Here is a 15,885-nt window from a genome sequence, read left to right as displayed (position 1 = left end):
AGGAGGAACATTGCTAACATTAATGATTGTACCAATCACACTTCTCTAAGAGTGAAATTCACCAGGGCAGGGAGTGGCCCAGGGTCTAGGCACTACTTAAATCCTGCTTCAGCACTATTGTTAGCTCTTAAGTGGTATCAGTCTTGTATGGGCTGTGTGCACAGGGGTGAATTTCACTCCCATCACCTGAGCAATAGACTGGAAGCCAAGAACTCCTACGCTGTAAACTCAGATCTGCCTCTGACTTTCTCTACAGACTTAGGCAAATAGCATTCCTGGACTCAGTTTTCCCATCTGCACTATGGGGCGGGGTTTTCAAAAGTGCTGAAGTCTTGATGCTATTCATACTTCCCTACAGAGCTTTATCTCCTTATAAATACTAACAATATAGGGAGCACTGGTTAAAAAGGAAATGTATGACTAAAGTTACCATTAAATGTGAGCTGCAGCTGCAGAGTTCAGATATTGAGCCAGATCCAAACTTTCCTGAAGTTTACGGCTGTTCATCAGGGATTTGGTTTGCCCCATAATATGCATTAGGCTCCTGGGGCAAAATCTGGATGTTGGTCCAAATCCAGATGCCAATTTCCCCAAAGTTTGGGAGCTTAGGGTTGATGTGTATTGAGATCGAGGGTTTGGGCCAGTGTAGGTTTCTCACAAACACAGAGACATGTTTGCAGAAGTGTCTGTTAATTTTAAGTTTGTTGATTCACCTACATGAAATCTAAGTCTGATAGCTGTGATCATGAATCTGATGTTGATTCTACTTATGTAAATTATAATGATCTCCATTGAAACTAATGGAGATACACCGTTGTAAAAGCTAGAGAACTGAATTTGGCCCTTTTCATTTCTGGTCTGACTATATTTCAGTTGAAGGCCATGGAGGTATCCCACTGTAAAACCTGGTGGGCCCTGTCAGATTTGTATATACAAATGCAGGATTTACACCTGACAACAAATTGAGAGGTGCAAGCATTATGGGAAATTTGACCCAAACAGATGCAGGAGTTGATGAAGGAAATTACAACCTACTCTTGGGAATATATTATGGATTTCTTGATTAATTGTGAAATTATAAAATTTAGAGACAAAAAGTGTTATATTCATGGCATGCACACAAAGAAGTTAGATTAAAAACATAAATACTCTTGTTGAAAGGTTGCAGTGTTACAATGCTTTATTTCTCAGAATTCAGAATAACTCCCAAGAACCCCAAAACAGAGAGCGACAAAGCAGGCTGCTCCCTAAAAGAGAGAGGCACAGCTCACCCCACTTTACCCTAGAGTGGGTGGCTGCAGACCTACTCAGATGACCCATATCACATGGCTTCCCTCAGATCCTCCTCACTTGCAAGCAGGACCAGGAAATCCTCACACTTAAAAATCGCTTGTTATTTTTAACACAGATGTTTTGGAGCATCTGATCCATCTTTCGGTAGTATTCATTGCCCCAAGTGGGGTGTATGTACGGCAAACAAGACAAAGAAGATAACCCTATTAATACCGAGGAGTCCGGTGGCACCTTAAAGACTAACTGATTTATTTGGGCATAAGCTTTTGTGGGTAAAAACTCTCACTTCTTCAGATACCCCTATTAATACCCCTCCTCTCCTCTTCTGAAAAAAAATCCATCCATGACTTGAATATCGTTACAGCTATTCATATTTGCAGCTTTGCAAACAAAAGTAACTTGAGTTCACACTGCAGGATGTAAACCGATCTCACGTGGGAGTCAGAAATGATCATTTCCCTCCATATCACAGCATTGCACACCCAGCTAAATTCTTCGCATTCTGGTCAATCCCAGAGATGGGATATTGAATACTAGTGATAGAGTACTTGTCTGATCTGCCATGGTTATGGATACAATTTTGTCACGGTAAAATTATGCATAATTCATGGCACAGTCACAATAAAAATGAATAATTTCAAACTATGGTAATGGCAACTTTATGGACCCTGTTGATGAATATGAACAGTTCATTAGTTCACTTTGGTCAAGTCTTCTTTGAAACAGGACTATCTGAAGCCTGTCTCCCAAGCAAGGGGGAAAAAATTCATAGGAAAGGGTTGCAGAACAAAGTGTGTGAACAAGCATCTCAAACAGGTTATTAGGAGAAAGCAGAAAGCCTACAAGGAATGGAGGAAGGATGGATCAGCAAGAAATGCTACTTTTTGGAGGTCAGAAAGTGTAGGGAAACAGTCAAAATGGTCAAAAGCCAAGCAGAGTTGGACATGGCAAAAGAAATTAAAACCAATAGTAAAAGGTTTTTCAGCCATATAAATAAAAGAAAAACAAGGAAGGAAGAAATGGGACTGCTAAACATGGAGGATGGTGTGGAGATTAAAAATAATCTCGGAGGGGCCCAACACCTACACTAATATTTTGCCTCAGTTTTTAATAAGCGTAATGAGGAGCTTGGGGCAGTGGCAGGATGGCTAATGGAACAAGAATATGGAAGGAGGTGGATGTCAAACTCAAACAGCTTTAATGAGCCCAAATTGGAGGGCCCAGATAATCTCCCTCCAAGAATATTAAGGAATTGGCACATGACATTTCAAGCCCAATAGAAAGGATTTTTAATGAATCCATAAATTTGGAAGGGTCAACACTGTGACTGGAGGATTGTGAATATAGTACCTATATTTAAGAAAGGGGAAAAGAAGTGATCCATGAAACTATGGGCAAGTTAGTTTGACCTCAATTGTATGCAAGGTCTCAGAACAAATTTTGAAAGAAAAGCAGTTAAGGACATAGAGGTAAATGGTAAGTGGGATAAAATATAATATGGTTTACTAAAGATAGATCATGCTAGACTGACCCAGTCTCTTTCTTTGAGAAAATAACTGATTTTTCTAGACAAAGGAAACGCAGTAGATCTAATCTACTTGGCTTTCAGTAAAGCATTTGATATAGTTCCACATGGGAAATTATTAGTTAAATTGGAGAAGATGGGGCTTTAATATGAGATTCAAAAGGTGGGAAAGGAACTGGTTAAAGGGGAGACTATAACAGGTCATGCTGAAAGGTGAACTGTCGGGCTGGAGTTCCTCAAGGATCGGTCTTGGGACCAACTGCATTTAATACTTTTACTAATGACCTTGATACAAAATGTAGGCATGTGCTAATACAATTGCAGATGAGACAAAGTTGGGAGGTATTGCCAGTATGGAGGAGGACTGTAATATCATGCAAAAAGATATGGATAACCTTGAAAACTAGAGTAATAGAAATGGGATGAAATTTAATAGTGCAAAGTGCAAGATCGTGCACTTATGGACTAACAACAAGAATTTTTGCTATAAGCTGGGAAAGTATGAGTTGGAAATGGCAGAGGAGGAGAAAGACCTGGTTGTGTTGGTTGATCACTGGATGACTATGAGCCACCAATGTGATGTGGCCATGAAAAAAGCTAATGCAATCTTGGGATAGCTCAGGCAAGGTATTTCCAGTTGAGATAGGCAAGTGTTATTACCATTATACAAGACATTAATGAGACCTCATCAAGAATACTGTGTGCAATTCTAGTCTTCCCATGGTTTAAGAAAGATGAATTCAAACTGGACCAGGTGCAGAGAAGGGCTATTAGGATGGTCAGAGGAATGGAGAACCTACCTTACGAGAGGAGACTTAAGGAGCTTGGCTTGGTTAGCCTAACCAAACAAAGGCTGAGGGGAGATAGGATTGCTCTCTATAAATACCTCAGAGGGATAAATACCAGGGAGGGAGAGAAGTTATTTAAGTTAAGAGCCAATGCTGACACAAGAATAAATGGATATAAACTGCCATCTATAAATCTAAGCTTGAAATTAGATGCCGGTTTCTAACCATCAGAGGAGTGAAGTTCTGGAACAGCCTTCCCAGGGGAGAAGTGGGAGCTAAAAGCTTAACTTGTTTTAAGATTGAGCTTGATAAGTTTATGGAGGGGATGGTGTGATGAGACTCTACAATGGCATAAGGCCCATCCACAACTGCTGTTAGCAAATATCTGCAATGGGTGGAGAAAGGACACTAGATGGGGAGGGTTCTGAGTTACTACAGAGAATTCTTTCCCAGGTGTTTGGCTGGTGGATCTTGCCCACATGCTCAGGGTTTAACTGATCACCATATTTGGGGCTGGGAAGGAATTTACCCCCAGGTCAGATTGGCAGAGACCCTGGGTTTTTTCACCTTCTTCTGCAACGTGGAGCACGGGTCGTTTGCTGGTTTGAACTAGAGTAAATGGTGGAGTCTCTGTAACTTAATTCTTTAAATCAAGGTTTGAAGACTTCACTAACTAAGCCATAGGTTATGGACCTACTACAGGAATGGGTGGGTGAGGTTCTGTGGTCTACAATGCACAGGATGTCAGACTAGATGATCATGATGATCCCTTCTGGCTTTATAGTCTATGAGTGGGACTGGATCAAAGCAACTAATAAACTGTTCATACGCAACAGCCGATGGAAGTGAACTAACAAACTGTTAATGCGGGGTAGCAGGATCCATATCCATGGCAAAATTCACAGTTCCGTGATCGTGGTGACCTTTCATGGTTGAGTTGAAATACATGGCAAAATTAACGGGTTCCATGACAGGGTGCACCAGGGCATAATCATATCCTTAGCCATAGTGAACCCTACCTCCCCTGGCAATTCAGGATTGTTGTCTATAGGAACTATTTGCTACAGCCTCACAATAGGAGGAGTGGAGGCAAACAAGCTAGCTAATTTTAAGATGGAGTTTGGTAAATTTATCAATGGGATTATATGATGGGGTTGCCTGCAATAGCAGGTGAGTAGAACTGATGACCCAGGAAGTCCCTTTCGATCCTATGTTCCCGTCTAGTCTGACCTCCTGCATAACACAGGCCATAGAACCTCACTCAATTATTCCTATATCGAAGCCATATGTTGTGACTGAGGGCTTGTCTACACTGCCACGCAGGGTCGATCTAAGATACGCAACTTCAGCTACGTGAATAGCGTAGCTGAAGTCGACATACTTAGATCTACTCACTGTGGTGTCTTCACTGCGGTAAGTCGATAGCTGGCGCTCTCCTGTTGACTCCGCTTGTGCTTCTCGTTCTGGTGGAGTACCGGAGTTGACAGGAGAGCGCTCAGTGGTCGATTTATCGCATCTATACTAGACGTGATAAATCGACCCCCGCTGGATGGATCGCTGCCTGCTGATCTGGGTGGTAGTGTAGACAAGCCCTTAGTTAGAGCTTTTGGCACTGTTTTAATCTAGCTGATCTGTGCACCGCAATATTCGGTGTCTGCTGTATTATGACTGTAGTAGTTTTCTTTCATACAGGGAACATCATTAAAAAACTGCCACGGAAGACTGCGGTCCCTATAAACGACACAGCCATATTCTGCGTGGAGCTGGACAACGAGTGCCAGAACATCCGCTGGCTGAAGAATATGGAAGAAGTGAAACCCAATGACCGAATCACCATCACCTCATCCGGCAAGCAACATACACTGATTATCCGGGAGTGCAAGATGGAAGACGCCGGGGAGATTGCATTCCTGGCAGACGAGTGCAGAACATCTACCCAGTTCACTGTGTCCAGTAAGCTTTCCTTTATTCTATATTACAGTGAGCATCAGAACATAAGAATGGTCATACTGGGTCAGACCAACAGTCCATCTAGCTCAGTAGCCTCTCTGACAGTGGCCAATGTCAGATATTTCAGAGGGAGTGAACAGAGCAGGGCAATTATTGAGTGATCCATCCCCTGTCATCCAGTCCCAGCTTCTGGCAGTCAGAGGCTTAGGGACACCCAGAGCATGGGGTTGCGTCCCTGACGGTCTTGACTAATAGCCATTGATGGACCTATCCTCCGTGAACTTATCTCATTCTTTTTTGCACCCTGTTATACTTTTGGCTTTCGGATTGACTGTGTGTTGTGTGAAGAAGTACTTCCTTTTGTTTTTTTTTTAAAACCTGCTGCCTGCTAATTTCATTGTGTTACCCCTGGTTCTTGTGTTTTGTGAAGGGCTAAATAACACTTCCTTATTCACATTTTCCTTACGATTCAATAATTGTATAGAGCTCTGTCATATCCTCCCTTAGTCATCTCTTTTCCAAGCTGAACAGTCCCAGTCTTATTAATCTTTTGTCACACCCCTAATAATTTTTGTTGTCCTTCTCTGTACCTTTTCCAGTTCTAATAGATCTTGTTTGAGATGGGGTGACCAGAACTGGATGCCATATTGAAGGTGTGGGCATACCATGGATTTATATAGTAGAATTATGATATTTACTGTCTTATTACCTATCCCTTTCCTAGTGGTTCCTAACATCTGTTAAGTTTCTTGGCTGCTGCTTCACATTAAGCGGATGTTTTCAAAGAATTATCTACTCACAGAGATCAAGAATTCACTCTCAGTCAGTATAATTATTTCCTGCTAGTGCCATGATAAGCTAGATGCTATACAAAGACAATAGAAGGTCCCATGCCTGCCCCAAAGAGTTTATACCATAAAAGTGAACTTTATGTTAAATTATGATATCAAAATGAGAGAGAACAAAAGTTCCAGGGTGAGAGCGTAGTGTATGTGTGTATCTCTGCTGTAACAGTCTGCACTGAACACAAAATGGCGGTGTGGTGGGGTGGCTGCCCCACACAGGCAGGAGAAGGGTTAAGGCAGTCTTGGAGAGGTTGCGCAGAAACCAGCCAATCAGGAAAGGGTTTATTGGGAGAGCCAGTCAGGAGAAGGCTTGCTGGAGCAGCCCATACATAAAAGGCTGCTCAGCAGAGCAAGGGGCAGTCTCTTCCTGGAGGGAAAAGGGGAAAGACTGTCTGCTGAGGAGCAACGGCGATACTGCAGTGCTGGGCAGAGTAGCGGGGCAAGAGGGGAGCTCATGGCTGACCATGGCCAGACTGAGGCCCTGAAGCAAGGGCAGGGACGGTGCTAGGGCTACGGGGGGAAGTGGCCCAGGGAAAGTCGGCAGAAGGAATAGGAGGAGGGGCAGTAAGTGGCTGCCAGCTATAGGGTCCCTGGGCCAGGATTTAGAGTAGTGGGCAGGCCTGGGTCCCCTCACCCCTTTACCCCTACTTGCCAATGAGGAGAGTGGCCTAAATCCAGACTGCAGTTTGTCCTGAAGTCAGGGGCTAGACTAGAGACTGCAGTTGGCTGCTGAGGCAAGTGGAGGGACTGAGGACCTTCTGTCCCCCAAAAGGAGGGAGACAGTGGGCTGGGGCATAGCTGGAGGGCTGTGTCCCAAAGAGGACACCGCGGTCCGGGAGTGACACGGGTCCAGGTGGTGGAGACTGTGGACGAAGTGGAAGTAACGGCGAGTGAGACATCGCTAATAAAGGGCGCCTTGGTGGTCCAAGAGAGCTATTTCCCAGCACGGCCTCAGCCGTGGGTCTGCACCGCTACAGGTAGTGATTCAGAACTAGGGTTCGGGACTTCTCTCCATTTAAAAATCGGTACACAGATAGCAATTCACACAAGCAACCTATAGTGCCTATGTGCTCATTGTTTACAGAGCACTGTAAATGGGCCAAGTGCTTTAGAAACTCTATTCCCCAAATGCTTAGGTGGTTCTTTGAGTGGTATTTGCCCAGTCCCACCTGTGGGACTGGCACCTCCCGGCTACTGAATCTTCTAGAGATCAGTGCCCATTGGAGTTGCTCGTCCCTCTGTCCTTCTCCCCCTGCAGAGGATTCTGAGGGTATAAGAGGAATGGGGGGAGTGGCCCTAGCCGTCCTGCAGTTCCTTCCCTAATTTTGGAATTCCTGACTGGAGCCTCTAAAGAAGTGGGGAAGGTGGGCAGGGAGTGTGAATAGGCAAAGGTGATGCTCTCCAAGAACAGCTCCAGGTGAGGAGAGCTGAGCGGAGAATGTTTCATGGGGGAGTTCAAGATTTCAGAATTTGTTTTTGTTCCAATTTGGAATAAAACCTGAAAATTTGAGGTTGGTTTTAAAGAGGGATTTGGAGAGGAAAAGGGATGGTGCTTTTTTCTTTTCAAGCAGTTAGCCCAGCCTTAGTACCTCCACTTGACACACAATTCTTTATCGAGAAGTATTTAAAAAGTTGGGAAGTTCAGATTCCGAAACATTCAAGCTGTGGAACTAGACAGTGACCCATTCCCACTAATGGCATGTCATTCACTGAACACCCAAGCAGAGGCGCTGGAACAAATTGTATAGTGGGGCTGCTAAGAGCCATTGAACCAAACAGGATCAGTCCCCTAATTAGCACTTTAACAGTTATTGAGCTGTTTATCAGTATCTGGCAAAGCACGCAATATCACATGACCTGCAAGCAAAATCTTACTGTAATGACTGTTCATTTTATTAAATTGTAGCTGGTTAACCATGGAGATGAAAACTTTTAAGAAGCTGCCCTCCCACAAGCATATCTCTCGCTATTATATATTAAGTTAAATATACAACAGTAAGGCCCAATGATCTGATTTCAGTAGCTAAGTGTTCTTCTGAACCCAAGTTGAATGTTAAAGTAGTAGGAACTTTGACTTAGGTGGTTTGATCGTCAATAACCCAATGGGTAGTGTGACAGTGTATCATATAACACTGGAATATATATTTATGTAACTAAGGAGGAAGAGTGGATCATGCCAAGGTTTCCTATTTTTACACTTCATGTGTTAGAAAAGTGCCATGTTAGCTATTTGAAAATCCCAGGGACTGTGTTCACACCTTTTTCACTGAGCCATACTGGGGTAGTGTTGGCTGGTTTATGAGCCCTCATTAAAAGAATAATGCACCTCTCTCATTCTCCACGGTTTGTGCTTTAAAAAAATCATATTATTATTACACTCCAGTTTGTGGATGGGTAAACAGAGGCACAGGGTAGATTATGAAACTTGCCCAAAGGTACTCAGTAAATCAGTGACAGATATGGGAATCAAATATATCAAATGATGCCGACCTCTGCTCTTACCACTAGGATATGCTGCCTCTCAGAAGGTATTTAGCCTCTAAAGTAGTGAACAATTTTGATCAGACTTTGGCCTTCTCCAGAGACTTCAGGGCTTACCCAAGGAAGTTTTAAACATAAGTCTCGGATAGCCTACTGTACACAAATAGTTGCAGAAGTAGAAAGCTATAGATAGGATTCCATAGATGCCCTGATAGAGCATCAGAACAAAAACTCAGGCTCCCGCAAAGCTGTGTTCATTTGGGGGGTACTGATTTTATTTAATTATTTTAGTTCTTCAAGATTATTCCACACACAAGGCTCTGGCTGTCCATACATTACTAAACAAATATATGGCTTAGAAATCGCAGTGGACGGTATGAACAGCAAGTAACTGACTCTTGGGTGCTCATGTTACAAAGGGCCATGTGGATGGGGATGCCATGATGTGCTGAGGTTGGTATATCATTGGCTGTCAGAGACAGGACAGAGGAAAGACTCTGAAATGGTGTTCACTTCAGAGCTAGGCCAAGCATGTGTGACCAGTGACAGACCAGCACAAACAGTGTGCCCCAAAGACGGCATTATTCATTCATTTTCTCTGTCCCAGTCTTCTCTATCCTGTCTCTCCAGCATTAATGTCTGAGCTTGGCTGAATTACAGATCCTCGGCTGGCATAAATCGGTACTGAGGTCAGTGGAGTGATGCCAGTTTACATCAGTTGAAAATCTGGGCCAAATTTTAGTTTTGTTATTGGATCAGGTTCTAGGTAAGTCATGTTGCTCTGTGCAAGGGAGTGATCAGGCCCTCATCACAGGTTGCTCTAGGTGGCATAGATCTATATTATGCACGGGATGCATGAGGCAGGGCGGTGACTCCCGCTGGTCGCCCAGGGAATTAGCGTTCCAGCCTCCGGAGCGCCCTCTGCAGGCCGGTGTCCCGCTTGCCACTGGGCCCTGAGTCTCTCCCGGACCTCGGTGCCCCCTTTCATGCCAGGGTGCTGCCACCTGCAGTACCCCACACAGATCTGGGCCTCCCCTCCCTGGGGAACCCTCAACCCTCTACCCCCACCTCACCTCAGTCTGTGGCCACTGCCAGTCATCACCTAGCCCCTGTTCCCTGGGGCCGACTGCAGTGTAAACGCCGCTCATCACTGGCAAGAGGGGTTTGGACCTGCTGCCTCTGCCTACCTTTGGCTGCCCCCTGCAACCCCAGTACCTATTTGGCCTTCCACTAGGCCTGCAGCCTGGGGGGTTTCCAGGCCAGAGCTCCCCCAGCTCCTCTGGCCTTCCCCCAGCCCTGCTCCACCTCAGGTACTCTCTCAGCTTCCCAGCAGCCTGGCCCTTCTCCCTCCACAGCTAGAGGGAGAATTCTTCTGTTCCTGGCTTTTATAGGGCCCGCTGGGTCTGTCTGGGGCGTGGCCTCCCAATCAGCCCCGCTTTTCCCCTGCCCCAGCCCTCTCCCAGGGCTGTTTTAAGCCCTTCCGGGCAGGAGCGGGTGATCACCCCGCTACAATGCAATATCACTGCCGTCTGCTGGAGGTGCTGACACAGCAGTAACATCAGCAACTCTCTGATCTTATCACAGATCACTTCCCCTCAGGTACGGCTTTTTGGTGGGGTAGCAGCACTGTATGTATAAAGGGCAAAATTCTGCTCTTCTTCCAGAGCAATTGTGGGGATGTTGCTGGTGTTATCCTGGATTTACACCCATGAAGCGGAGAGAGGAATTTTGGTCCGTTGCATTTTGAATTCCTTCATGGGGTCATTCCACTTATAGTACTGCTTAATACAGCAAATTGTCCATTAAACTACACTGCCCAAAATCTTTACAGGAAGTTGGCTGTCTGCATTTGCCATGGAAAAATTAAGCATGATGAATCGTGAACAAACAACTTTATGTTAGGGAGCTCCCCAAGGCCAACTCCTATGTGTGTACAATGTACCAACCATCTCCTTCAGCGAAGGAATCTTTTGGAGTTCCCCAGCATTCTCAGCAGCCTTCTGGTAGTACCGGGTGTACAGCCCACTGTTACTTTAAAGGGATTGCATAAACGCAGGGAGGGAAGTGCTGGAAGAAGGGTTTGATTTAAGCAATGTTCTGAAGAATCCCAATTAAGATGCATCTCACCAGGGTAACAGCGTGTAGTGATACTAAACAGGTGATCCATTATTCTAGCTGAGCGTTAATGAAATAAAATAAGTTAAACCGGCTCCATCTAAGCCTCTTACATGGTCAGTATTGGTATGTGTGTAGGAGTCAATGGTAATTTGTGTACATGTGTGAAAGGTCAATGGTAGTTTGTGCGTGTACTTGGGGAATGGAATTAGTGGTGTGTGTTGGGTCTGTGATATTTTGTGTGTGTGAGAGAGAAAAGGGGTACAGTCAGTGGACACCAGTGATACTGTGTGTGCGTGTGTGTATGGTCCATGATAGTGGCAGTATGTGGGAAAGCAGATGGTGAAAGATGTGTGTAGTTATAGGGATTATTGGTATTGGGTGTGTGGGTCTAATGGTAGTGTGTGTTAGAGGTGTCAGTACTTTGGGGGTACTGAGTGCTGTTTTGTGTATGCTGTGTGTGTGGATGGTCAGTAGCGTTGTGTGGGGCCAGTGATCTCCGTGATTGTCTAGGGAGACACTAGCATTGTGTGTGTACATGGATTGTGTGTACAAGGACGGTACTGTTTGAGGATGTGTTTTTCTTCAAACCCCTTGCTTGTCCATCTTGGATTAAGACTGTCTGAAACATTCCGTGTATTGACGTCAGCAGAGGAGTATGAATGCTAATCCGATTCCTGATAGCCCTCGTGCGCAGGTGCCAGCGTGTCTGTCATGCGCTGTGGTGTGTTCATTCTGTAATATGGTTTTGTCTGTGTTTTTATCGCACTTCAGCTCCAAGAAAACCCCCATCCCATCCCCCATCCGACCCCGTGGTGAAAAATAAAACAGAAACCTCAGTGACGCTTGCCTGGTCCCCTCCCAAAATGGAGCAATTCATTCTCCTCGATGGCTACCTGGTGGAAAGTAAGAAGTTGACTGGCTTTAGCTGGATGAGATGCCACCAATCTCACATCCCCACCCCAGAGTTCACAGTGAGCGATCTGGCAGAAGAGGCAGACTACCAGTTCCGCGTGTCTGCAGTCAACAGCTATGGGCAGAGCTCTTACCTAGAGTTCCCAGGGACCCTGCACCTCGGTAAGCCACGCAAAAAAGGGGATTCAGGCCACTCAGTTGACTAACAATAGGGCCGTGATCTTGCAAGTCCTTGCCGTGTGCACAGCAAAGCAAGGCAAGGTGGCCACGCTCCAGGATGCGTGCGAGCAGGGCTACGCATTGAGCTCCTGCAAGGTTAAGTGCTAGGCGCAGAGAGCTCTGCATTGAATCTCAGGCCCTTGCTCTCTAGAATGCAGAGCTGTAGCTGAAGGGACAGGATCTTGAAGGCACTTGTGAGCAGGTCCATGAGCCAGCAAGCTGTGTGTTCCTGTCTTGGACCTCAGCCGCGCTGCTAGATGGGGTTTATGTGATGATTGTGCAGTCACACTCATGCAGACAGGATCGGGTTCCCTGGTGTACCCTGCTCCACTCTGTCACTTTTTAACCTTCCAATTCTATGGAGAAATGTAGGGACTGGGTTTTATTTCTGGGCTGCTGGGTTCTCTGCTGTTTGTCGGTGATCTATTGTATTGAGGATTTATTCGAAGTGACAAGGTGGATCTGATAGGCACCTCGTGCTATTATTTTGTGAATCCAGGGCTATGTAAGTAAAATATGCCCAGCATTCTACCCTTGCAGGAACAAGCCCTATCTCTGTACCCTAACAGCACTGACCTGCTTCTGTAGAAATCAAATCCTGCAGCCCTTCCACTTGCAAAATGCCCATTGCCTTCAATGGGTGCGGAATTTCGGTCTGTTATTTTCAGTTTCCTTTTTCTCCCCCGAAAAGTTGGGACCATAGGAGGCAACTCTTCACAGTGTCCTCTAGCTTCAGATTTAGGTTTTGCTCTTCTCTGACAGAACCAGCATTGGCTGTGAAAACACCCCTGACTGATGTTGAAGCTACTGCAGGAGGTGATGCTACCTTTATTGTTGACCTCACAACTGCTTCTTCTGGCACCTGGTACCTTAATGGCAAAGCCATACAGAGCAGTGAACTCTACATCATTCGGAGAACCAAAACCACCCACATCCTCACCATAAGAAACGTCACCAAGAATGACGATGGAGCAGAGGTGAAATTTGTTGCCAAGAACATTGAAACCAGTACGAAGATGAAAGTAAAAGGTAGTTACTTGGATCTCATTCATTTCTTCCTTCAGTCAAGGGGGAGGCAGGCTGGTCTTGTGGTTAGAAAGGGGCTTGAGTGTTGGAGCTCCTGGGCTCTATTGCGAGCTCCATTACTGATCTGATGTGCGACCTTAGACAAGTGACCTAAGCTTTCAGAGCCAGATTCTGATACCTGAGTAGTACCTCACTGACTCCAGCGGCATGACTTGAGGAGTAAGGGAATATTCAGTGTTTCTAAGAGCATCAGAATGTGACCTTGAGTTGCCTAAGATTCCCTCTCTGTGAAATGAGGATCATAACACTTACCTGTTTCACAAGGCAAAGCTTAATGGACATTGGTAAAGGGCTTGTTGACCCTTGGATGAGAAATCCCTGTGGAAGAATGTTTAAAGTATTCATGATTAGAAGGGAGCGCACAGCTGATTGCGTGCCTCATACAATGCAAATATTGATGGTGAAATTCACTGCAGTGCAGAAGTAACTTCCTAAACATTTCTTAACCCCCACTTAAGCCTTTCCATGGGGGTGTAAATGGGGTTTAAATGTTTGTACAGCCTTGCCAAAGGGCAGTTTCACCCCAAGGATATTTGTTGTGTGCGATTGTTCTGACAAATGACAAAAATGTTTTAAAAATAACAATAATAATAAAAAGACATGTTGGAACTTTAATGTTAGGTGGAGTATAGGGGTCGGGAGAGTCTGGGTTTTCCAGGTGCAAGGGCAGAGTTAAACGTAATGGCTTGTTAAGTTAAAACCTGAACTTATTCATTGAGCCACCCAAGCAGAATGGTGGCTTAGCAAGGAGAGGGTATGGTGTGTGGTGGGACCCTTGGTTTGAGGATGGTGTTCCTGCCCTTAAGGCAAACAAAGTTTGGCAAGTTCTGATTTTAGCTCTGCTGCAGAATATAGGCTTGCCGGATGCTAAGACTGGGCGGCAGGCAGTAAGTGAGGTGACTTCATTTCCAGCGCTTGCACCTTAGAGGGAAAGATGGACATGGGGGAACAGAGGTCAAAAAGTGGGAAAATATTTACCTGGGGGGAAAATTATACTCTTATTTATACATTCTGATTCTTATTGAACTCTGCTGGATTTCTTCTCTTGTCTTGGGTGTGAACAGGGCTGAGCCAACCATGAGTTTCTTCTGTGACTGGTTTAATATCCCAGCCTACAGGGAGAGGCACTGGCTGCTTTAGTGTCTAATGTGAATTCAAGTTGCCTGTGGAAGACTTCCATTGGGGAAAAAGGTTTAAAACCACGGCTTCAGTGCTCAGAGATGTGTGTAATTGATGATGAGATTTTGGAGATAGCATCGTATATGGTGCTCTACAAGGCATAAAAATTAGGGTACAGATTCTTATCTCATTGACACCAGTATAAATCCAGACCAAGTCCACTGAAGTAAATGGAGTTGCTCCGTATTTACACTGGAGTGAGACCAAGATCTGGACCCAGGTTCCTTCTGAGGAGAGCTTGCAACCTAACACAGACATATATGTGAGAGAGTATGATATAAGAGCAAGCTTTTCTTTCTTTCTTTCTTTCTTTCTTTCTTTCTTTCTTTCTTTCTTTCTTTCTTTCTTTCTTTCTTTCTTTCTTTCTTCCTTTCTCTCTCTCTCTCTCTCTCTCTCTCTCTCCCTCCCTCCCTCCCTCCCTCCCTCCCTCCCTCCCAGCTGCTGCAGTAAGAATCACCAACAAGAGTGGAGACACAGAAAAGGTGTCTGTTCGGCTGTGTGAGGAGGCACAGCTTTGGGCGGAGCTATCAGATGTGGCAGCTTCCGTGAAGTGGATGAAGAATGGGAAGGAAATCCAGGCCAGTCCAAAATACGAATTGAAAACAGCAGAGAAGAAACGCATCCTGAAAATTCACAACATCACAGCAGAGGATGCTGGCGTTTATGAATGTGTCTGTGAAGGGGATGAAATAGTCTATCAACTCTCAGTGAAAGGTGCGTGACTTTGGCTGGGCAGTTCCTGGTGAATGGCCTGCCCCCAGCCAGTGTGGTCTTTATGTGACAGAAAGGGAGCTCACAGAAGTTAGTGACACCCACCGCTCCAATAGGAAGCAGAAGTACCTCCCTAGAGAGCGGTGGTGTGTGTGAGGTGAGGAGTATTTGGAAGCTGACACCAAACCCTGAGCTCTGTCAGTCGTAGAGGCTCTGCCATATCATCCATCCTGCTTCGTGTCCCGGAAAGCGGATGAGAAAGTCAGCTGGAGCTTGGTGTAGCTGAGTGAGCCTGGGCTATAGGAAAGGAAAAGATGGTCTTGGGTTAAGAAACCAGCCAGGTAGTTAGGAGACATGGGCTCTATTCCCGCCAGAGACACAGATTCACTGTGTGACTTTGGTCACATCACTTAGGGTATGTCTACACTGCCATAAATCACCCACAGCTGGCCTGTGTCAGCTGACTTGGGCTCCCAGGGCTTGGAGTGTAGATGCTTGGGCTGGAACCCAGGCTCTGAAAACCGGTGAGGGAGGAGGGTCCCAGAGGCTGGGCTCCGGATCGAGCTTGAATGTCTACACTGCAATTTTATAGCCCACCAGCCTGAGCCCTGCAAGCCCAAGTCAGCTGACATGGGCAAGCCATGGGTGTTTTACTGCAGTGTAGACATACCCTTAGGGACTGATCCAAATTTAGTTAAAGTGAATGGAGTCAGGCCCTCTGGGACCCAATGTCTGCTCTGAGTACATGGAGGATAAGAAGAGGTGTGGGGAGCTGTAA

General features: G+C 45.5%; 1 protein-coding gene across 1 annotated transcript in view; it reads left to right on the top strand.

The window, feature by feature from the left end:
• OBSCN (obscurin, cytoskeletal calmodulin and titin-interacting RhoGEF) overlaps nt 1–15,885 on the top strand; it is a 281,809-nt gene that overhangs the window by 14,360 nt on the left and 251,564 nt on the right. Inside the window, exons 3-6 of the mRNA XM_043541677.1 lie at nt 5,299–5,559; nt 11,772–12,074; nt 12,894–13,160; nt 14,835–15,110. Coding sequence (XP_043397612.1) covers nt 5,299–5,559; nt 11,772–12,074; nt 12,894–13,160; nt 14,835–15,110 — 1,107 coding nt within the window. The remainder of the gene's footprint in view (nt 1–5,298; nt 5,560–11,771; nt 12,075–12,893; nt 13,161–14,834; nt 15,111–15,885) is intronic.

The sequence above is a fragment of the Chelonia mydas genome, chromosome 2 (assembly GCF_015237465.2).
Source record: "Chelonia mydas isolate rCheMyd1 chromosome 2, rCheMyd1.pri.v2, whole genome shotgun sequence".
NCBI lineage: Eukaryota > Metazoa > Chordata > Testudines > Cheloniidae > Chelonia > Chelonia mydas.
This window is presented reverse-complemented; position numbering and strand designations above follow the sequence as displayed.